Consider the following 25,696-nt stretch of genomic DNA (forward strand, 5'->3'; position numbering starts at 1 on the left):
CCGCGGCGAAGAGTAGCCCCCGCTCACCACAACTTCAGAAAGCCTGCTCGCAGTAACGAAGACCCAACGCAGCCAAAAATAAATAAATAAATAATTATTTTTTTAAAAACCTGGTAAAGAACTGTTATCCAAAACACACAAAGAACTCTTAATCGCAACAATAAGAAAACAAATAATCCAGTTAAAAAATGGACCAAAGACCTTACAGACATCTCATCAAAGAAGAGACACAGATAGCAAATAAGCATAGGAAAAGGTACTCCACATCATGTCATCAGGGGAATGCAAATTAAAATGAATTATCACTACACACCTATTAGAATGGCCAAAATACAGAACAATGACAATACCAAATGCTGATAAAGATACGGAGCAACTAGGACTTTCATTCACTGATGATGGGAATCCAAAACTGTACAGTCAGTTTGGAGGTGAAAACTTACGTATACACAAAAACCTGTACACGAATGTTTATAGCAGTTTTTACTCATGATTGCCAAAACCTGGAAGCAACCAAGATGAACAGATAAATAAACTGTGATACATCCACACAATGGAATACTATTCAGAGCCAAAAATAAATGAGCTATCAAACCATGAAAGGACAAGGAGAAACCTTAGATGAATATTACTAACTGAAAGAAGCCAATCTGAAAAGGTTACATATTGTATGATTCCAACTATATGATCTTATTTAAAACGCAAAGCTTAGGAGACAGTAAAAAGATCACTGGTTGCCAAGAGTCAGGAAGGAGGGAGGGATGAATAAGTGAAGCACAGAGGATTTTTAGGTCAGTGAAACTACTGTGTACTGCAGAATAATGGTGGACACATGTCATTCTATGTTTTTCAAAACCCAAATAATGTACAACAACAAGAGTGAACCCTAAACTACGTAAACAAACTACAGACTCTGGGTGATAATGATGTATCAGTGTAGGTTCATCAGCCGTAACAAATGTACCATGCTGGTGGGGGATGTTGATAATGTGGGAGACTGTACATGTGTAAGGGCAGACAGTACATGGGAAGTCTCTGTGCCTTCCATTCAATTTTGCTGTGCATCTAAACCTGCTCTCAAAAAGTCAACTGGAAAAGAAAAAAGAAAGAGACAGAGAAAAAAATAAATCCATTCACCTCAGTATGTTAGCTCAAGCACAGTTCTAGTACATCAACAGTATAGTTCAGGCTGTAGAACAGGGCTCAACAACTATGACCCTCAGGCCAAATACTTACCCCCCATTTTTGCAAACAAAGTTGTATTAGAACACCTTCACACCTATTAATTCACATATCATCTATGGTTTTCTTACTACAATGGCAGAGTTGAGTAGTTGTGACAGACCACATGGCCTGCAATACCTAAAATAATTATTATCTGGCTCTTTGGGAAAACATCTGCCCACTCCTGCTCTAGAACAGTGATTTCCAACCCTAGGTGGACATCAAAACCCCTGGTGAGCTTTTTAAAAAAATTCCAGAGCCCTGGACCCAATCTAACCCTCACCTCCCCCCAAAAAGATTACAATTTCATTGGTCTAGGGTAGTGCCATTAGGTATTACTATATCAATACAAAAATGTGTAAAATAAAAAAGGAAAATATACAAGATAAAAATCAGGTTATCCAATAATATAAAAGATAAAGGCACGATGTTAATACACAGACCACAGAGACCACAGAGTACTACATAATAAATCAGAGCCATAAGTTTGGCTCTGATCTCCACGAATCCACAAAGATAAAGAAACAAGATCAGGGGCTTCCCCGGTGGCGCAGTGGTTGGGAGTCCGCCTGCCGATGCAGGGGACGCGGGTTCGTGCCCCGGTCCGGGAGGATCCCACATGCCGCGGAGCCGCTGAGCCTGTGCATCCGGAGCCTGTGCTCCTCAACGGGAGAGGCCACAACAGTGAGAGGCCCACATACCGAAAAAAAAAAAAAAAAAAAAAAACAAGATCATTACATGACTTACAGTATCCATGAGGTCAAAACATCTTGGTGGAAGTAAACTTTTTTCCGAAGACTTGTGCCTGACTATAAAAGGAATGTTTTATTACAGTTCTTCTCAGCGACATAAACATGTCATTTATTCCTCTCACTTTACACCACCTTACCTTTTCACTCAAAAACGAAACAAAAACCCTGAGAGTGGCAGGGTTTTCATATAGACAGTACCATCCTACCTGCCTGCCTTTCTTTTCTCTCTCTCTCTTTTTTTTTGAGGGGGGGGGGGCGAAGGGAGGCAGGGGGAGTAGGCAGAATAAGGATGAGTGTAAGAAATGCACAACTGAACTGGAGATAAGTGGCTCTATATTCCACAAGATATAATTAAACACTAATAATAAATCCAGTAACGCAAGCAGTCCCCAAGTTATTATACTTAGTTGATACAAAAGGGATTTATTCAGACCTATAATCCATTTCTCCTGCATTTACCCACTTACTGAATGGCTTCTGTTGATTATGCCAAATGTGTCCAGATGAAAGAACACAATATATATCAGGGCACAGCAAAAAAAAGCACAGTGTCATCTTACCAGTGTTAAATTTAAAATGTGGTTTCTCTGTTTCCAAATGTGGGAAATACTACACTGGTTTTCTACAGTTTAATGCCAGCAGTTTGGGTATATTTTTGACTGAGACCTCATCTCCTCCACTACCCTCCCTTGCATCTGACACTATCAAAAACGAATTACGTGTAGCTCTTTCAAACTTGTCGTGGTACACATGATTTTCCTACTACCTAGATCCCTTGCCTCCCAACCTCCCCTTCCGCTTAACTCATGACTCAGAAAAACTCACTCCATGAGAAATTTAAATTTCCCTGAAACCCCCAAACATTGCACTGTTCCTTAAGATTCTCTCTGAAAGTTCCTTTTTAAAAGGGACAGTTCTCAATCCACATATAAGCCACACATATTTTGAAGGTACTTACAAAAGATTCTAAGTGTCTAAAAATCCAGCAATCTATAATACAGAAGATTATGACAGAACATCAAAATTAATGTTAGAAGGAGGAACTTGCCCCTCAGCCTCATGACACCACAGCACACAGCCAGAGAAACCTTAGAGTGCCTTTCCTCTCTCCTCCCGCTGCCCACTTCTACCCACACTGCCAGCTAACAGTCAAGTCTTATTCCTATTTTCCAACCCACTGCTCTGCCAATCAATTCAATTGTGGAGGAGTAAAAGCTGGAGTGTGCCGGAACCAACTGTGTACTAACGGCTGAAAAAGAGAAGGTCCACAGATTCACTTCTGTGACTGCAAATTACCTTCTGTGGGCATATTGGCTTTACGCTGGAGAAGAATGGCTCTAGGTAAAATAAGTCATCTTTGAGTTCTCCCTTTCCCTATCCACCATATCTCCTTCACCGAGCTTCCTGATTCTTCTTCTTGCACCTATTTCTTCCTTTTCCATCTTAACTGCAGCTATCTCAATTCAAGAACAGATATACCAGTCCTCTAACTTGTCACTCTGCATCCAGTCTGCACCTTCACAAATCCATCCTGCACCAGTGCCAGACGAATCTTCCTCATCCTCTGTGCAAAAAGTGGAAGGATACAAAACAACTTGACGGTGGTTTGGGGGAGGGGATGAACAGGCATATGCGGAGAAGAAGGAAGGGAAATTCTAGGTTTTGCTTTTAATACAACTGAATCATTTAATCTTTTATGGGAATCTATTAATTACCTACATGCTCTTTTAGAAAAAAAAATGCTGCTTGACATTTTTTCTTTCTCTAAGCAAAATTCTACAAACTGCTAAAACTAAAAACCTTTCAAAAGTTACAATTATTTTCTTCTATACAGAACATTTCCTCATTTAAATGTAAGTACTACAGATCAATTTTCTCTTCCCTAAATTTAAGGCTTTATAATCTTCTATCATTCAATGATTTTTACATAACTATACTGCATGTAACATAGACATCACAACACCTGGAGTCTTTCATAGAGTAGGCAATTAATAACTATTCGTTGAGCATCAAACAACTAGTTGCTGAATTACTTTTAACACATCTCTACAGCCTCAAACACTCCTCCTTCTAGAAAAGAAAAATAAGTAGTCACAGCCCATCACAATGATTCCAGGCACTAGAGAGTTTAGATAATTCACGACCACTCGCTACCATCACCTCAAGATCAGCCTCCCACCATCTCCTCTTGAGCTCCTTCCAATCCATACATACTCCAGCCTCCTTCCAATCTGTTCTCCACTCTAAACACAAGTAATCTTTATTTTTATTTTTTAAAAAGGGATTCAAATGCTTGCCTTTTTATTTATTTATTTTTGGCTGTGTTGGGTCTTCATTTCTGTGCGAGGGCTTTCTCTAGTTGTGGCAAGCGGGGGCCGCTCTTCATCGCGGTGCGCGGGCCTCTCACTATCGCGGCCTCTCTTGTTGCGGAGCACAGGCTCCAGACGCGCAGGCTCAGTAGTTGTGGCTCACGGGCCTAGTTGCTCCACGGCATGTGGGATCTTCCCAGACCAGGGCTCAAACCCGTGTCCCCTGAATTAGCAGGCAGATTCTCAACCACTATGCCACCAGGGAAGCCCAAAACACAAGTAATCTTTAAAAAGTAAAAATGATGTCATCCCATTGCTTAAAATTTTCCACGTCTTCTCATCAGCCTCAGACAAAAGACCAACATCCTTAACACAGCCTATAAAAAACTTATTTGATCTGGTCCCTAAGTCTCCACAGATCACTTTCCCCTCTTTGCTCACTATACTCTAAAGCACACAGGTTTATAACTTGTTCAAAATCATTCTGCTCATAAAGAACGGACGTATGGACACGGGGAGGAAGGGAAGGCTGGGACGAACTGAGAGAGTAGCACTGACATATATACACTATCATATGTAAAATAAATTGCTAATGGGAAGCTGCTGTATAGCACAGGGAGATCATGTCAGTGCTTTGTGATGACCTAGAGGGGTGGGATGCGGAGGGTGGGAGAGAGGCTCAAGAGGGAGGAGATACATGTATACACATAGCTGATTCACTTTGCTGTACCATGGAAACTAACACAAGATTGTAAAGTAATTATAATCCAATAAAGATGCGAAAAAATAATAATACTTCTGTTTTCCCTCACCTTTGGGCCTGTATACGTAATGTTCCTGTTCCCTCTGGTAAGGACACTGTTGTTCCTTCCTTCAAAAATTCTTGGTTAACTATATTAAATTTGGTTAATTATATTCACCATTCAGATCTCAATCCCAACATTACTTCTTTGATATGCCAGGCTGGGTGGGAGCAGCTGACATACACTCTCATGTCGACATGTGCTTCCCTAGATAAAATTTATTACAGGATGTGGTTTATTTGATTAGCGAGGGAGGCAGAGATTTTATCTTAAGGGCAACCATTACATCTGATTCACAAAATATACTTAGGCACATGACAGTCAAAAACTGCTGAATAACTGAATAAGTGACACACTAATATATGCTGTCATACAGTGAAGTATGCTACATATAATTACACATATATCACTTTATTGGGCATTCCTATGGTTCCAACTTGGGAACCCGTAAAAATTTGCCAGTTTTCTTTAGGATCTTTATGGCATTCTCTGATTATTCTGAAAGAATGGGAGTATCGCCAGTTTGTCTCCCCACTATTCATAATAAAGTCTGAATATGATTGATTATTAATTCTAATGAAATGTGGAGGTGAAAAAGAAAAAAAGATTTCGCAACCTTTGTGAAAGGGAAATGGTTTAAAAGAGAAATGGATTAATCCAAAGCTTTTTTCATGAAAAGCATAAAAATAAATAACAGAAGAGGGAAAATGTCAGAGAAACAGCTGAAACAAAAAACATATTCTCCATTTTTTTGTCTTTTTCTACTACTTTAGTTGGGTCATTTTTATTTTTTTTGAGACAAATACTTTAGTACAGAAAAGGAAGATATGTACCATAGGTAATATCAACAACAGATTTCTTCAAATCTAATTTGGAACATACTCAAATTAGAAATAAACTAAATGATGACGATCAACACTTTAAAATTAGTGTTTCATACTGCTTCATAAAGATCATATAATTTAAACAACTTCCTATTAATCAAATAAATTTATTCAAACAAATTACCAAACTTTTGGCATGGGTAAAATTTGGAGAAAACAGATATATGAAACTAAAACTATTTCAAAATTAGTGCTGAAAGGTGAAATATACAGAGCAATAATAAGACCCATAATATAAGAAACTATCCAAAATGATTAACACAGTATATGCTGTACTAAGAGAATTCCTACACAAGGAACTTTAAATTTTTTATGAGGTATTTACACAAGCTTTTAGTCAGAGATGTGCACTACAGATAGTGCTATACAAAGATATTTAAAATTCAGAGTCCCACTATTACCATAAATGGAAGGCATTAAGTCTACTAAACCAATCATCTATACCAAAGTTTCTCCAAGTGTGGTCTGCGGACTACTGAGGATCTCTCACACCCTTTCTGGAGGTTCACAAGGTCAAAACTATTTTCATAATAATACTAATGCTATTTGCCTTCTCTTCTGGCAAGATGCCTTTTAACATTCTGTGTGACAAAATGAAAAGTATATATAAAGTAATTCTGCATTCTAAGTACAATAGGAAAAAGCACTTGTGCAATTTAGTTGCAAGCTGAATAAGCCATTTTCCCATGGAACTTCAAAAAACAACTGACAAACTATGGTTAATCAGATTGGATATTTGGCAGACACTTTCCTAAAAATGAACGAAGTGAGCCTATCATTTCAAGGAAAATAACTGGCAATACTTGTTGCCAACAGTAAAATTCGAGCTTTCAAGTAAAAAATAGAATTTTGGAAACCTTTCATCCACCAATGTGAGCTTGGAAGCTTTTCAATACTTAAAGACTCATAAGATCTGTAGTGATATTAATGAATGTGATTTTTTTCATATCATATAATGAAATGTGTCAACATTCAGAAGGATCCACATAACTAAGTGAACAAATACTTTCCATCCAAATGACCCATGCAATGATTTTTAATGTACTGGAGTATAAAATGTTCATTGATATGGTTTCAGAGTCCACACAGCAATCAACCTTTAAGAACTACTATCTGCTGAGTTTTGATACAATATCAAAGAAAATTATCCATAATTCTATGCACAGGCTATTAAAATACTCCTTCCTTTCCAACTACATAACTGTATGAAGCCAGATTTTCTCACATAGTTCAACCGAAATAAAATATCACAACAGGCTGAATGCAGAAGTGTCTTCTAGCTGTCTTCTAGCCAGTCACTAAAGAGATGTGCAGTAATACAAAACAATGCCACTCTTCTCATTAAACTTTTTTTGTTTGGGAAACCTATGGATATTTTTCAGAAAATTATTATTTACATTATTTATGTTAAAACCCATTACATGTTATTTTAAATGAATTAATAAACATTTTAAACTTCTCCATTTTAACTTTTGATACAGTAAATATTGATAGATATAACCACCTAAAGGAAAGTTCTCTGGGATCCTTGATATTTTTTGAGCGTATAAAGGAGTCCTGAGACCGTAAGTTTCAGTACTGTCGATCAGTGAAGGAATAAAGACAAAGATGTCTAATTTAACACAATCTCACTTATATTTTCTCTCTTCAGCAAGACTGAAAAAGTGATTTTAATAAAAAGATTTTAAGAATGTTTAAGAGGAATCACAGTTCATAACAATCTGAATTAAACCACTTCCTGAACAACCTATTTATTCAGTATCTTGATACCTTAATTATGACAAAGTAAACATTTAAACATAACATTTGTTAACAACAAAATAGAAGGAATAAGTGTAATAAATTGGCGATTTTTTTTTAGAGGAAATTGAAGGACTAACTCAGAAACAAACTAATGAAAAACATCAGAATTATAGGGCTAAAAGTTAGAGACAAACTCGACTAAAAACCATCAGAATTGTAACTTTAGACATAATCTAGTTCAAACTCGCCCTTTTTTAGAAGATAAAATAAAAGAGTTAAAGGCTGGTTAAAATACAACTAATTCGTGATAGAATGAGGACCAGAACTAAGCTTCCAGACTCCTTTAACAGTTCATGTAAACTTTGGAGAGCTTATGTGCCTGGCACTGGAGATATAGGAAAAAACAAGACAAACGTGGTAAACCTGCTTTCTTGTAGATCAGCATCAAGTGTCAAACATATGTAATGAGCACCACAGAGGAAACATATAGGATTCTATAAGAGCATTTAATAGGGTATAAATTGACCTTGTAGGACAGGGAAGAGGTGTTTAAGAAAGAAACCTTATTGCTGTCATCCACCAACATCCTCATTACTCCCCTCCTTCGCTAAGGACTAATTCATCACTATTCCTATCATATTCTTAGTGATGTCAACATTCACTCAGATAATCCACCCAAAACTCTTGTCTCTCAGTCGTTTGACTTCCTGAATTAAAACAATTTTTTCTTCCATTTTTTCTTCATCACTGTCAAAACCTCCCATGGTCATCACTAGTAATTACAACACTTCCAAAAATCTAGATTTTAAAAATCCCACATTCTAAACACCCAACTTCTATCTCTGCAGTTTACTCTAGTACCTCGATTCCAACTATCCTTACATTTCACGGGACTTCCCACGTATTAATTGTCCCAGTTTTTCACTGTCTATGCAGCAACTAAGATGTGCTGCGAGTATAAAACACACATCAGATTCCAAAGATTTAGTACTTTAAAAAGAATGTAAAATATCTCATTAACAAACTATTTTTTAATATAAATTTATTTATTTTTAATTTTGGCCGTGTTGGGTCTTCATTGCCGTGCGTGGGCTTTCTCTAGTTGCGGCAAGCGAGGGCTACTCTTCGATGCGGTGCTCAGGCTTCTCATTGCAGTGGCTTCTCTTGTTGCAGAGCACGGGCTCTAGGTGCACGGGCTTCAGTAGTTGTGGCTCGCGGGCTCAGTAGTTGTGGCTCACGGGCTCTAGAGTGCAGGCTCAGTAGTTGTGGCGCACGGGCTTAGTTGCTCTGCGGCATGTGGGATCTTCCACGACCAGGGCTCAAACCCGTGTCCCCTGCATTGGGAGGCAGATTCTTAACCAGGGAAGTCCCTAACAAACTATTTATGTTGATAACTTATTGAAATAATTATATTTTGGATGCACTGGGTTAAATAAAATGTTATTAAAATTAATTTCAACCTATTTCTTCCTACTTTTTAAATGTGGTTTTTAGAAAAATTTTAACTGAGATATGTGGCTCACATTATATTTCTATCTGTGGTACCTAGGATAGTACCTGACACAGTAGGTACTCAAAGGATTTTGATCAAATGAAGAATGAATGAATGTAGTAATTTTTCATCTGAACTATAAGACCTGATGAATGAATAAAATTCAGACCAAGAGGAACAAGTTTTCTAGTCAGATAACATTTGCAAAGGCAGAAAAAAACGAAATTTCAAAAACTGAAAGGCCAATATGACTGACTGGTTAAGACGAGGGTAATGGGATGAATGCAGTAAGACTAGAAAGACAGGAGCTATACTACATATGGCCTAATAGGTCTCGCTGTGAAACTGCATATTTATGAGGAATCACTGACTAACTTTTAAGCAGGGAAGTGACATGATCAGATTTCCATTTTGAAAGTGACATTCAAGTGGCACAGTGTGGATAACAGCGAGGTGATCAGAGGGGGTACGTGGTGATGAGAAGACAGAAGCTACAGCAGTTGTCTAAGCTTTACACTAGGAGATGGAATAGACAAATTTAAGAAGAAGATTCAACAGGACCTGGTACAGATGAATCAGTAGTGGTAGTTGGGGAAGGAGGTGCCAGGAAAGAATAATGGAGGAGCCAAGAAGGATGCCCGGGTTTCGAGTGCGTGAGTCAGCGGAAAGTAAGTAGTAGGAGAGACTGGGGAAAGGTGATGAGTTCAGTTTCTATAAATCTGAGGTACCTGTGACTCAAACAAGCAGATATATGGATTGAAATTGCAGTGGAAGAGAGATCATTCAGATGGGAATAACTAAAACAGCCTAAGGGGGTAGGTGTAGAAAGGAGCTCATACAAAGTCACTGTAATATTTCAAGGTAAGGGAGAACAAAGGGCCAGACGGTAACAGGAAAAAGTAGAAAAGAATGTCATCACAGAAGCCAAAGAATTAGCTTTAAAAAAAAAAAAGAGGGAATGGTCAATTGTGTGAAGTGATGCTGAGAAAACAAGCAAGAAAAGAACTAAACACTGATCAAGAGGCTTGAGATGTTTCAATTCTGGCTGCACAAAATCAGTAAAGAGAGAAGAAATAAAGATATGAGAAGTATAAGTTTTCTAAAAGGCAAGCAAGGATGGGACCCAGAGCAAAGATAAGGACTGACCTTAGCTAGGAGGAAGCACACCTCTCCTCCATTACAAGGAGGAAGCAGAATAGGACGAATGAGGACACCAGTAGGCTTGGAAGTGTAGTGGTAAGAAAGTATATGTCTTATACAATGAGGTCTATTTTCTCTATGAAATAAAAGATGAGAAAGGAAAGAGATTTTAAAAGGGAAAAGAAAATTTAAAACAGTTTATGGTGTAAAATGACGTGGAAGGACTTCCCTGGTGGCGCAGTGGTTAAATATCTGCCTGCCAGGGCTTCCCTGGTGGTGCAGTGGTTGAGAATCTGCCTGCCAATGCAGGGGACACGGGTTCGAGTCCTGGTCTGGGAAGATCCCACATGCCGCGGAGCAACTGGGTCCGTGAGCCACACTACTGAGCCTGTGCTCTAGAGCCCACAAGCCACAACTACTGAGCCCACGTGCCACAACTACTGAAGCCTGTGCACCTAGAGCCCGTGCCCACAACAAGAGAAGCCACCACAATGAGAAGCCCGCGCACCCCAAAGAGTAGTAGCCATTGCCCTCCACAACTAGAGAAAAGCCAACGCACAGCAACGAAAACCCAATGCAGCCAAAAAATAAATTAATTAATTAACTTAAATTAAATGACGTGGAAAAAGAAAGTGGGATTGCTGGGCTATACTGAGGCCTCACTTTTGAGTGGTAACCATGATTTTTAAATGGCACTAATCAACCCTTTCCACTACACTGCCTTCTTAAAGTGTTTGTTACTACAAGTCTTAGGTTGCCAGTATTTGAACTAAGTATCTTTTGCCATATGCTGCATTACATACCTTTCTGGTGTTTAAGTAGAGGGCATTAATTCCCCATGGCCCAAATAAAAAGGGTTCTCACAAAGTACTACACTTGCCTTTCAAGAAAATGAAAATAAAATTTACCAAACCCAATTTTATCACAGCATGTAGAAATTACTAACAGTAATTAAACATAAAGTCAGGAAACAAACTAAAGGTAAATTAAATTTTTTCAGTAATACACTTTTTCATTAACGTTAGTATTTTTGTTTCCTTTAAGTTTCAAGGAGATAAATAATAAAATTTTGCTCCAATCAAAAGCAGTTGAGAATATCCAACTGCACATCTTATGTATTATGCTTCATTTAAGCTCTAAATAAGAATATAATTCACATCTGACTTAATAATTAGATAATCTCACAGAAGTGTTAGAATTTTTTAATTTTAAAGTATACTATGACTGAAATACTTTCTGCCTTATTATCAGCAAGATGAGTTTACCAATTGTACAATATAAAGTTTAGTTATATTCGTTGAAAGCTATATACGTGAGTGATATTACAAGGAACTTGTCCTGTCTAAGCTATATATATTTCTAAAAAGTTTAAAATTCGTGCAATTACCGTATTTGATATTACTTTGGTAATCAGGGGGAAAATTAACTTTACATATAAAGTAGAAAATTAGGCTCCAAGCCTTAATTCACACTGAAGTTCTGAGTGTATGTTCATGCCTGGAATTCCTTCTTAACACTGCAGTACAATGGTAGAAATTCAAAATTATCTACGTGCAAAATTAGGTAATTATGTATTTCACAACAAAATACCACTATGAAGGACTCCTAGGTGTATATATGGAAAAGAACCGAAAACAGGCACTCAAGTACTGTACATGAATATTCATAGCAGTACTATTCACAACAGCGAAAAGGTAGAAACAACCCAAATGTCCATCAAAGGATGAATGAATAAACAAAATGTGGTATAATATACATACACTAGAATATTACTAAGCCATAAAGAGGAATACAGTACTAATACATGCTACCAAGTGAATGAACCTTGAAAACATTACGCTTTATATAAGTGAAAGAGACACAAAAGGCCACATATTGTATAATTCCATTCATATGAAATATATAGAATAGGTAAATTCATAGAAACAAGGCAAATTGATGGATGCCAGGTGCCGGGGGGTTGGGATGGGGACAAACTACTTAACAGGTATGGGCTTTCCCGAGGAGTGATGAAAATGTTTTAGAATACATTGAGGCGGTGGTTGCCGAACACTGTGAATGCACTAAATACCACTGAACTGTATGCTTTAAAATGGTTGGTTTTATATTATATGACTTACAGCTCAATTTTTTTAATTCCATTATGAAGCATATAATATAGCTATATTCTAATCAACCTATGGCAGGAATTACTAACAAAATTGTTTGTAAACTTAAAATACATTAACTATTTTGAAGGTCTCTACTCCTTATTGTCATAAATAAATCATAATAACATTCATTATCTTTTCCCCCACATATAGAAATTGTGCAGTGGATTTAAATAAGCCTTTTATCTTTTAGAGATACGTACTAAAATATTTATGGATGAAATGATACATCAAAGATGGACTTTACAATAATGACAGACAGACAGGAGAGGATTACAGATGAAAGGCCATGAGTTGGTAATTGTTAAAGCTGGATGTTGAACATGTCGGGGTTCATTATGCCATTCTCTCCACATCTGAGTATATGAGTTTTTAATTACTGTGCTAAAAATGAGTAAAACAAGACTTTAAATGGTTTCCTTATACTTTAAGCTATACCTGAGGTGGTACTACCAATATTCTTTAGTTGATATAAATCACAATTCCACAAACATCTGCTGAACTTGCTAAGCACAGATGCATATCAAAATTAGAATCTATCTGATAACAAATAAATATTATCTTCCTTAGGATGTTTTGTTTTGCTGCCAGATTTTTTTCACAAATACTAGTTCACTACCAACTATTTCTCAGAAAATTTCATTTTGTAAATGAAGAAAATTAGTAAATTAGTTAAGTGTACCTATTTGGGTTGACACAGAGTGGTAATACTAAAAAACTTCAAGTCTCCTTTCTATGGAATTAATGTTTACAGTTAAAATCATCAGGTTAGCTATCTCCTTTAAAAACAAAATCCAGTAACTGACATTTTCCAAAATCAAACAATTGCCATTTTCTCAATACCATACTTTTAAAAAAAATCCCTTATTTTTTAGGATGGTGTCTTATTAAATAAATATTAAGGTCTAAAACGTTTGTAGCCCCAGGGTTTGACTATTATTCTTCAAAAGTCAAACCATAACTTCAGTAAAAATTACAATCAACACAAAAAGACATTAGAAAAAATATATAGCTCCCCCCAAATTCAAACTTTTTAAATGCTCCAAAATTACCTTTCAACTATCACTTTTACCTTACTTTTCTTACAAACACTATTTTCATGGAATTACGTCTACACAATCTCCTAATGTCTGACTCAAACTCTTGTCCCAATATTAGCACTCTTCTTCTCTGGCTAATACATTCTTGCCTATTAACTCACAAATTTCTAATTCCTAGGACATAATTTAACTGAAGATACAGTTATTCTAAATGGCCACAGAGGGACTTCCCTGGCTATCCAGTGGTTAAGATTCCGAGCTTCCACTGCAGGGGGGATCCCTGGTCAGGGAACTAAGATTCCCACACACCTCGCAGCACGGCCAATAAATAAATAAATGGTCGTAGATCAGAATCCAAATTGCCCAAATACCTCTTTTCTACCTCAAGGAGTATTAGTATTCTTCAGCTATCAGAACCAACTGGAGAAAGCAGAAGCACATAAGAGGAATTAGAAGAGTGTTCTTATCCTAAGGGATTATTTCAACAATTTTCTTAAAACAACCCTCTTCTAAAGATACAAACCTACTAAAACTGAGGATCTAAACACACCAGAACTAGATCACAGTACCACACATAAAGTTCTTATTATATTATAGTTACAAAAGGAAAAAAAGAGAGATGAATGGACTTTCATTAAGACCTAATATACAAGGTCAGATTCTGCCTGTTTGACAGCAGCGTTAATGTTTAATTAATGTTATGACATGATATAGGTCAATCTAACAATAAACTGAGGATTTTTCATAAAATTATCTAAAATCCCATTTTATTGTGTTTAATTGAGATATGATTGACATATAACACCATATTAGTTTCAGGTGTACAATATAATAATTCACTATTTTTATATACAGCAAAATGGTCACCACAATAAGTCCAGTTAACATTCATCACCACACAAATTAAAAATTTTTTTTCTTTTTCTGTCTTGTGGTGAGAACTTTTTAGATCTACTCTAGTAGCCATTATACAATACAGTATTATTAACTAGAATTACCATGTTGTACATTACTAAAACCCTGTTTAATTCATTTAGATTTCCAACCTATATCTCTAATTTTGCTAGCCACTGTTTTACTCAAACTTCCAAGTGCAAGTAAGATTTCTACCATTTCCAATCTGTCCTAATCTCAGCAAGCACGTTGACATCTTTACCTGAACATAGTTTGTGTGGAAATCAGAACTACCCAAAATATTTCAAGACATTTTTTGTTTTGCTAACTTCTACTAATTCTTCTACAAATTTCCTTATCACAATTGCAAAGCTGATTCAGAACAGAAAAAAAAAAGGGCAAAGGTGCACAAGAGAAGAAGAGGATCCACTGTGCTCAGTGAAAAACTAGCCTATGATTCCTGTAATTCAATACTTCAAGTGCCAAAGTTACCATCTTTTGTGATTGGGCAAGTCCCCATATTACAAACATACCTGTTCTTATATCACAACTTGGAACTCAGAGGAAACAACAGTAAAACACTTGTTAGTTTACCAGACATGACCCACAAGAGTCTATTCCATGACATTTCTGAACTAGTCTGAGTTCTAGACTCATTCACATCTGGAGACAGTATGATATGGAAAGAGCAGTCTCTGGAGCCTGTCAAGAGTTAGGGAGAAATCCTGACTGCCAATCCCTAAATGTGTGATCAAACAAAAATTCATTTAACTTTTCCAAGTCCCAATTTCCTCATCTGGAAGAGAATACTGCCTATCACAGAGAGTTTTTGTAAGGATTAAAGGTAATACAAATCAACCAGCACAGACTGTGAAAGAGTCAATAAGTAGAAGCAAGTTACTCTTCCCTTTTCTATTACCCTTTTCTATTACCCTTTTCATACATTTCTTTTTATCCACTTAGGATACAGAATCAGAAAATCTGGGTTTGATTCTAGGCACCATCTCATACAAGATATGGAACTTTAGGCTAGGTATTCAACGTCTCTGAACCTCAGATTGCTCATTTGTTTAAAAAAAAAAGAAAGAAAAAACGATCATAATTATTGTAATAATTAAGTGACATTAGTTTATAAACTGGAATAAACTGTACAGTACCAAAAATGTCAGCTTTTACCTACTCTAAAGTGCTCCCCCTCAAAAAATTATCTGCCTTCCAAGATCACATGGGCATAATGAGCAAATGAATATAAACTGATGTCATGGGTGGAGGAAATCAAGCTAAATTAAGTAGCTCACTGGTAACATCCCCTTCATCTTCCCAGACTTTAGTATATACTTGTTAACCCAAACAAGCCCCTGTTGGCGGAATTCCAGGGAACAAATTAAATTAAGAAGTTAAGCTGGGCTTCCCGGGTGGCGCAGTGGTTGGGAGTCCCCCTGCCCATGCAGGGGACACGGGTTCATGCCCCGGTCCGGGAAGATCCCACATGCCGCAGAGCAGCTAGGCCCATGAGCCATGGACGCTGAGCCTGCGCATCCGGAGCGTGTGCTCCACAACGGGAGAGGCCACAACAGTGAGGGGCCTGCGTACCGCAAAAAAATTAATTAATTAATTAATTTTTAAAAAGTTAAGCTGTAAGGGAGACTTTTCTGTCCTTACCCAATCTATGCTGAGAAACCTTTCGTAAGCAGTTTCTACTCCTTTTCACTTAGATCTCCTCCCTATTCCTCAAAATAATCCCCATGACAAAGGCAGTATGGACCCTAAAGTAGAGCAAAGAGAACCGACCAGATGAACAAAAAACTCTTCAAGTTGAAGAGTGACTGTCCTTGACACAATCCACCAGAAAATTCAAACTAAAGGTGGGAAAAGGCAAAGATTTTTCTTTATGTCTATATAAATGTTTATATAAAGTACACTCTCTACTTTGAATATTATTTTCCCATAAGAATTTCAAAAACCCTGTCCTTTTTAAGATAGTGGACTCTTCTGAGAAGTTCTGCTATTAATAATACAATTTAATAATTAAAGTCAACAAGACCAAAAGAGCTAATAAAGTGCTCAAGGACTCAATTGCACTACAGCCAAAAGAACTTGCCAGCTAAACACCTTCCCTGAGCTGTATTTCCAAACTGTAGGAAAACAACAAAATGAAAAGTAAATTCTCAGGATAAAAATCACTCAGGCAATAATTTAACTCACCTTGGGTATAAAAAAATTCGCAAAACACAAGTGACCATATACCTTCCCCAAGAGAAGGTATGTTTACATAGGGTGTTAGCCCTTATCCAATCGGTCACAGAAGGGATACAGAGAGATCTCAAACGACATCTAAACGGATATTTCTAGTACTATGTGTTCCCTCTTCACAGCACCACAGTACATCACAAAATCAGCTACCATCTTCTGAGCCTGTCAGAGCGTGACCCTGTCTGAGCCTCCTGGGAAGGGAGCTAGTGGCCAGCTTCATGCAGCCCAAAGTTTAAAAGCTATTACAGTGCTATGTGTGAATTTCATTCTCCCCCCTCCCCAGTATTTCTAAATATCTCACTGGTGTCAAGTTTAGGACCACCAAAAAAACTTTGGGCCAGTGACAGTGGATCTTGGCATCATGGTACTAACATGCTTAAAAGACTACGTGAGAAATAACATGATTTATTTTATTAGGGATATAATGAAATTTTAAAGTGCTTCAAAATTACGGTGGCAAGAGGGGCAAAGAAAAGGGTCAGGGGAAAAAAAAATGTACAGCACACAACTACCTGAAAAAGAAATAGCCAAAAGACAGGTTAAAACACGTTTGCATGGGCAAACACGTAACAGTTAACACACCATATATTTGTCAGATTTCCCAACATGCAAAACGAAAAGAAGCCACCCTTTTATTAAGTGCCTATCTGCTGACTTCCACAAAGAAATGACTTTTCTAGAAAGGGGGCAATTTAACTTCCTGTGCTCTCCCTCTGACTTTCAAAATCTTTAAAACCTTCAGCAAACTGAGATTCACTTCAATTTTAAAGTTCTTCATGTGAAGTTGAATAAAACATGTTTATTTTTAATATCGATAACCTACAGAAAATTTTTCTGCTTGAAAACTATATCCACATTTCTACTAGATTTTAGAATTTTTTTTAAAAGCTAAATATTAAGTTTGCAAAAACAAGTAATACAGTAGATGTGGCAGGCATTCAACAAGTTTATCAGTGGAATTCCTAAAGTAAAAGCTTGAAAAAATTTATGAGATGAACTAGTAGTGCTACTGAAGATACAATGTTACTAATATGGAAATTGAGAAACATTCAAAATATTCTGAAAACAGTATCTCCTTCTAAAAATAGAGGAAAAGCATCTGCCAACACAGAAACCACTGGTTCTTAAAAATGATAATCACGTGGGATGCATTGCTATAAATACTTTAGTTCTGAACTGCAATAACCCCAGCCTCTGAAACCACGTTTTGGTCATGCCTTACCACTAACAAGCGAATTTTTGGTGCCATTACATTGATATAAAGGACTCTGCTACTTTTATTTGCTTCTACTGCAAACTGTTAGTTTATGCAGTTAAAGATCTACAAACCAAACTACCACACAACATAATTCACTTTCAATCATTAAAATAAAAGCAAACAACCGACTATCTGCCATAGATAAGGTCCCAAGAATTTTCTAATAAATTTAGAATGACATATTTGACGTTCTGGTTCTAGTTCGGGGATTCATTCTTTACATGTACTGTAAAGAGAGAAACCTCAGGAAAAAAGCAACCAGCGATTACACCATTCTATTTTAAGCTAAGTTACTTAAGAAGCCAGCAGTTCAAGAACTTTTGGGGAAGAGAGAGTATTGAAGCCATTTTTCCAAGCAGTTAAGGATAATTTGTGCTTTACACTAACGACCGCCCTAACAACCTCTAGAATATATTACGGTGGGGGCGGAAGTGAAAATGATGAGACGCGGGGGAGAAAACCCGACTTGAAAACGGACAGTCAGGCAGATTTACAAACCTTCAATTAACGGAATTCGGAGATTTAACTTCTCTTCTACGCCCTCCCTCGCTCCCCACCCGCTTCCTCCTCTCCTCGGGGGAGGTCTGTGTGATGTGACTCACGACAAATTTTAAAAATAAATAAATAAAAGACACACCCTCTGGGCTGAACTGACATACTCTCGCCCCCACCCACCCTCCCCCGACGCACCCCCCGCTTCTCCTCTCGCTCCTGCCGCTCCTCCCCGAGCCTCGTCCCAGCCCTCTGCTCTCCGCTCGCTCGCCCGGTCCGAGACCCTCGGCCGGCGGAGAGGCGGCGGGGGGCTCCAGGACGGAAGGCCGGCGGGTGGAGGGCGGCCGGGGGGCAGCGCGGCTCGGGGGGCCGAGCCCGCGAGGAGGCGGACGGCAGGGGGGCGCCGGACCGCGGCGGCCGCTGCTCCGGGCTCCCTCGCCCATTTTCTCTCTCCGCTTCTATGGGTTTCAACCACCACGGCCACTTCCTGTATTGCAGCCCGGCCACCCGCTCTCTCCCCGACTGGGGCTGGGGTTGGGGCTGCCGCTGAGGTTAGGCAGTTCCCCACCCCGCCCAGTGGGCTAGTCACTCGGGCGGCCGGCGGCGGGTCCTCGGCCCGGCCGGCAGCGCCCGCCCGCGCGCCCGCGCTCCTCACCTGTATGTAGTTGTTTTCACAGTAGTCCGCCACCCGGGTCAGATTCTGATAACTCTCTATCAGCGCCCTCTTGCCAGACGGGATCTCCTCCTCTAGTAACATCTGCAGCTCTGCCATTTTCCACCCCTCTGCATCGCTTCCTCTCGCGTTAAAGAGACAGAGGCTGCAAGGTCCGCGGAGGTTCCGAGCACCTCACAGCCCGGATACAAACCGCCTGCCCGCCCTCCCGCCTGGTATTGTGGGACGGCACCTCCTCCTCGCTCTCCTCACGCTCTCCACCCGCCTCCACCCACTTCTCGCAGCCTCCCCAAGCTCGTTTTCTCGCGAGCCTTCCTGTTTTTCCCTCCCCCTTCCCGCAACCACGGGATTTTCCCCCCCCCTTTGGCATGGCCTTCTGGGAATTGTAGTCTCTCACTGGCTTGGCCGCCCATCGAAAGCGCATGCGTCCAGGGAACCTCAGAAAAAGACCCGGGAGGAGAGCAATTAAAGAGCTTGGAACAAGGGTGGTGGTTTAAATCCCGAGTTTCTTGACAGCTCCGGGAGATGGCGCCACAGGGTGATTCTAGAGAATGAAACCGGTTCCCCGAGAAGGCTGTGAAGCTTGGCAGAACTTGGTTAACTAGGAAACGCCCTTGAATCAGATACCCACCTGATAAGGATTTAAAAGGACTTAGAGTATGGAAAACTCCAAATCTTTACTTCCTCTATTTTCTTAGAGATAACGCGACTCAAGCTTTACTTTCTAAACTTCTGCAGGCTTTACTTTCTAAACTTCCTCAATTCACTTAAAATTTGGGCAACACTTGATATTAACAGCTCTATACCAAGCAATGTACTCAACATTGGGGGTACAAGTTGAGTAAGGAGACTCTATACACTTACAGACCCACGATTTAAAAACAAACACACATATATAATCTATAAAAAATATTTACTATGTTGTACACCTGGAACTGGAGTCCCCTTAAAACCATGGTCCCTTATTGAGTTTATGATTAATCTCTATCCAAAACTTCATTCATTTCTTTCTCCCCTCTGACCTCAATCCTGTGCTAACACTAATCAACCTACGTCAGATGACTATAGTTACTGCTGTCAATAACGTCGTTAATGCACTAAAATCACTGTTACAGGTATCATCATTAAGGTACAAACTCAGGATGTTTCTCCAGGGCAAGGTGAGCTCACAGACCGTGGACCATGGACCACATGGCCAGAGAATCATAAACTGGAGACATTCTGACTCCCGAAATCACGATTAAGAAATGTCACAGAAATGTCACAGGGCAACGATTAATCCCAGTTTCTTTGTTCTTCACCTTTAAAACACCCGGAACTCAAAGACCAAGCTGGAGTGGGTCTGAGGCTTGTCTCTCACTCACTTGGCTTGGCGCCCTGCAATAAACCCTTACTCTGCTGCAAACTCCCACAGTCAAGAGTTTGGCTTTCTGAGCCATGAGCACACAAGCGCTTTGCTTGGTTATAGCACTAAGATAATACTGTAAATCAACTATACTTCCATTAATTTCTTTTTTAATTTTTAAAACTAAAAAATAAAACCAAACAAATTTTAGTACTATCGCGTCCTAATCTCTTATTCTTTGACTCTGCATATATCTCCCTACATTTTTGAAGTTTTGTACAGGTTGTTTCTCTACTTCATGTAAAATCATTGTGCTTTTTTAAAAATCATCAACTGCTTTGGAAAAGTCTAAAACACCCTATATTTCAAGCTTTTTATTTCAAGAGAAACATTAAATGCTTTTGATATAATGGACTATGAAAAGTATTGTCCAAAGGCCGAAAGGAAACTAATTTAAAGATCATTTAAAAGTGCATATTTTCATCTCTCCATGAAGTCATTTAGAATCACAATAACTATAAAATTAATAACATGACAACCAAATGTTTAAAAATTGACCCATGAATAAGTATTTATTGGATATTGCCTTTACTAGGGGCCATATGATGTTCAGCCTCTACAAGGAAAAATTTATATCTTCTCCTACCTGAAAGAGATAACTACACCCAGTCACCAGATTCTTTTTTTTTTTCGGCCGTGCAGCTTACGGGATGTTAGTTCCTTGACCAGGGGTTGAACCCTGGCCGAATTGGAAGGCGGAGGCCTAACCACTGGACCACCAGGGAATTCCCCCAATCAAGGATTCTAAGGTCCATAAATCAATAAATGACATACTCTCCATAATAATCCAGAATAGACGTAATAGTCTTTCTTTAATACTTATCATTAATCCAAACATCATTTAATACAAGTTATTGAAATTTGATGTATTCTTGAATCTGGTCTCTACACGAGCCAGATTTAACTACGGAAATCACTAAACTTATTTCCACATACTGATACATTTCAACAACATTGGGAAGTGATTAGGCAGGTGATGCTGCTTTACTCTTTTCAAAGTCCTATTAGATTTCTGTAATGCACACAACTCAGAGATAAATGACCTAAAGATTCTTTTCTATCTTTACCAAATAAGGAAATTTAAGCTTACACAGGTTAAGAGATTTAGCTAATGGCACTGAAAATAGTAGTCAAGTTCTCTGACTTCTAGAACAGAGGTCTTTCTACTATCCAGTTAAAACTTTCTCTTGAAATATTTATGGCTTATATAAAGTCCATTCAATGAAGTTATCCCTCATACCTTTAAGGTGATTGAGTTGAATATGCTATCCTTTGTATTTTTATTTAAAAAAACAATAACTAGTTTCCCTTATAATGATAGTCTGTAATAAGGCAATATCTCCTTTAAAACCAAATAGGATTTGTGGGGATAAAACCATAAAACACCAGCACCATACTGTAGCCATGGGTTTCAATATTTTTTGACACAATGTGAACCAGGAGATATATATATATATATATGCTGGTTTTAAAGTTTCACAAAACTATGATACTCTTATTTTTCCTATTCTAATTCAATTTATTTAATGCTGGTAAGGACTATGAAATTGATCTCATGATCCACTACAGAAAGATGACCCATAGTTTGAAAACCATTTTTCCCTTCCACTAAATTAAACAAATATGACCCTTTACTAAGCATATATTATTATGATAAATTTATATTGTCATAAATTTTTTTAAAATCACAGTTATTAACAGACCAGAAAAAAATGTATTAAAAGATTTAATAGAATAAAACTTAGCTAAAGTAAAGGACCTGAATTTCTATATCAAAACAGCTTACTCTGGGGCTTCCCTGGTGGCGCAGTGGTTGAGAGTCCATCTGCCGATGCAGAGGACACGGGTTCATGTCCCGGGCCGGGAAGATCCCACATGCCGCGGAGCGGCTGGGCCAGTGAGCCATGGCCGCTGAGCCTGCGCGTCCAGAGCCCGTGCTCTGCAACGGGAGAGGCCACAACAGTGAGAGGCCCGCGTACCGCAAAAAAAAAAAAATTAACTATCTGGGATTTTTCTTTTTTTTTTTTTTTTTTTTTTTAATTTTTATTTATTTATTTTTGGCTGCACTGGGTCTTCGTTGCTGCGCACGGGCTTTCTCTAGTTGCAGTGAGCAGGGTCCACTCTTCGTTGTGGAACGTGGTCTTCTCATCATGGTGGCTTCTCTTGTTGCGGAGCAAGGGCTCTACGCACGCAGGCTCAGTAGTTGTGGCTCACGACTTAGTTGCTCCGCGGCTTTTGGGATCTTCCCGGACCAGGGTTTTAACCCCTGTCCCCTGCATTGGGAGGCGGATTCTAAACCACTGCGCCACCAGGGAAGCCCATCATATGGTATTTTAAGAGAAAAAAAATCCAGTTATACATTGCTTAGACGAGACACTTACAAAAGCCATACTGAAATAAAGGGATAGAAAAATATTTATTGAGCAAAAACTGTTACAGAAATATGTCAAATTAATTACAATCAAGGCCAAAAAACATTACAAAGGATACAAGAGGGCATTAGATGATAATAATAAAAGGAACAAAAGCATCAAGAAGACAAGTAATTATAACTTTGTAGCAGCCAACATCACAGCCTTTCAATATATAAACCAAAATCTTTTTTTTTTTTTTTTTTGGCCACGCGGCATGCCAGATCATAGTTCCCCGGACAACCAGGGATCAAACCCATGCCCCCTGCAGTGGAAGCCCAGAGTCCTAATCACTGGACCGCCAGGGAAGTCCCTAAACCCAAATCTTTACAAGGAAAAACTGACGTATTGACAACCATAAATGGAAGACTTCTTTTAATTTTTACATTTTTTTTCATAAATGGAAGATTTTAACACATTCTTATCAGAGACCAAGGAAGCAAGCAAAAAGTTTATATAAAATATTTTAACAATAAAATTAACAAAAAAGCACAGATGATCAATATTAGCTATGAAAAAGAGGACATAACACAAACTGCAATGACAAAAAGTAAGAAATTTGCATACTTTCCAGAGTGACTAAGTTGAATAATAAATATCAGTTCTATCTGTATCTCCTTCACTTTAATTGGTTGGGGGGAAGGGGGTGGAGACAATTTGTGTGAACCAGTCAATGTTCTTTATTTGTGCAGGGATGCCGGTTTCAAGCTATTTCCTAAAAGATATTTTAATTTGAGATTCAAAATCCTGTGCCTCACTGAAATAAGTCACAGACCTAAATGAAAGAGCTAAAACTGTAAAATTTCTACAATAAAAATTTCTACAATAAAATTTCTACAATAAAAAATTTCTTAGTTTTAGTTTCTAAAACTAAGACAAAATCTTAGTGTACTTGGGTTAAGCAAAAACTAAAAAGGATGTAAAAACATGAAATATGAAATTTAAAAATGATAAAATGGATTTCATGAAAATTAAAAACATTTGCTCCTAAAATGACATCTTTAACAAAATGAAGTATAGCGTGGTGACTATAGTTAATAATATCATACTGCATATTTGAAAGAGAGTAGCACTTAAAGGTCCTCATTACACACACTAAAGTTTTGTAACTATGCATGGTGACAGATGTTAACTAGACTTATTGTGGTGATCATTTTGAAATATATATATATCAAACCATTATGTAGTACACCTGAAACTAATATAATGTTATATGTCAGTTATAACTCAATAATAATAAAATAAATAAATAAAACAAAATGAAAAGACAAACCACAGACTGGAAGAAAATATTTGCAAAACAAATATTTAATAAAGGAGTTGTATCCATAATATATAAAGAACTCTTACAACTCAATAATAGGATAACAAACCAATTTTTTTACAGGCCAAAAGATTTGAAGAGACACTTCACCAAAGAAGACATACAATGGCAAAAACAAACCCCCCAGACACACAAAAAATAAACCACAAAAAGATGCACAATGCCATTAGTTATTAAGTAAATGAAAACTTAAACCACAATAAGATACCACTATATAACCGATAGGATGACTAAAATTTGGATGTGGACCAAATGTGGCTCTCATACATCACTGGTGAAAATGCAAAATGATAAGACCACTTTGGAAAACAATTATGTAGTTTCTCATAAATGTAAAACACACTTATGATCCTGCAATTCCACTCCCAGGTAATGAAAACATGTCCACAGGAAGACTTACAAGCAAATGTTCAAAACAGCCAAAGCCTGAAAAGAACTATATGTCCATATAGATAAACTGATTGTAATATATCTACATAATGGAGTACTAGTGAGCACTAAAAAGGAACAAACTGATACACACAACAGCATGGATGAATCACAAAAGCATTATGCTCAGTGAAAGAATGTACACAAAAGGCTACATACTGTATGATTCCATTTATATGAAATTTTAGAAAAGGCAAAAAAAAAACTACAGTGATAGAAATCATATCAGACTTTGCCAGAGGCCGGAAGAGGGATGGGGAGTGACTCCAAAGAGACATAAGTAAACTTTTAAGGGTGATGGAAATGTTCTACATCATAATTGTAGTGGGGGTTACATGAAAATATACATTTGTCAAACCTCATGGAATTGCACATTTAAAATCTGAGTTTTATTGTAACTAAATTACATCTAACTGAAAACGACCCCAGAAAGTACAGGCAGGAGAAAAATCCCTTGCTTCGAATATTAGAGAACAGGAAAAAGTTACATATTTTTGTTGCCTTTGATATATGATGAAAAGTCATACAATCCAAAAAGACAGCTTGCCTTTCCCAGTAGTAAGGGTGACTAAATGCTCAAGAGTTAACATTAAGTATTATAGGTACACATTGTGACACTAAATTATGAGCATGATACTAACTTTTGAGAGTCCAACTTCTCTCCCATCATGTGCACTTTTATAGTATTTAATGCTTCAGTATTTTCTTTTGTTTTTGTTTTTTTGCGGTACGTGGGCCTCTCACTGTTGTGGCCTCTCCCGTCGCGGAGCACAGGCGCCGGACACTCAGGCTCAGCAGCCATGGCTCACAGGCACAGCCGCTCCACAGCACGCGGGATCCTCCCGGACCGGGGCACGAACCCGCGTCCCCTGCATCAGCAGGCGGACTCTCAACCACTGCACCACCAGGGAAGCCCTTTAGTATTTTTTTAATGTTAATATTTTACTTTATTTATTTAGGCTGCGCCGCGCAGCATGCAGGATCTTAGTTTCCCAACAAGGAATCAAACTTGGGCCCTCA

At 38.1% G+C, this 25,696-nt stretch overlaps 1 protein-coding gene across 18 annotated transcripts in view; it reads right to left on the reverse strand.

Annotated features, from left to right (window-relative positions):
• The window catches only part of ABI1 (abl interactor 1), a 104,575-nt gene extending 85,144 nt beyond the window's left edge, over nucleotides 1-19,431 (reverse strand). For 10 of the 18 annotated variants that reach the window (XM_032624126.1, XM_032624120.1, XM_032624119.1 and 7 more), the window contains exon 1: nucleotides 19,090-19,431. In XM_032624126.1, the coding sequence (XP_032480017.1) occupies nucleotides 19,090-19,206 (117 nt within the window). In that variant the 5' untranslated portion in view covers nucleotides 19,207-19,431. The remainder of the gene's footprint in view (nucleotides 1-19,089) is intronic. The other 8 variants (XM_032624124.1, XM_032624115.1, XM_032624122.1 and 5 more) reach the window with 1 other exon arrangement.
• Between the last annotated feature and the right edge of the window lie 6,265 nt (nucleotides 19,432-25,696).

This window comes from Phocoena sinus, chromosome 2 (assembly GCF_008692025.1).
Source record: "Phocoena sinus isolate mPhoSin1 chromosome 2, mPhoSin1.pri, whole genome shotgun sequence".
Lineage (NCBI taxonomy): Eukaryota > Metazoa > Chordata > Mammalia > Artiodactyla > Phocoenidae > Phocoena > Phocoena sinus.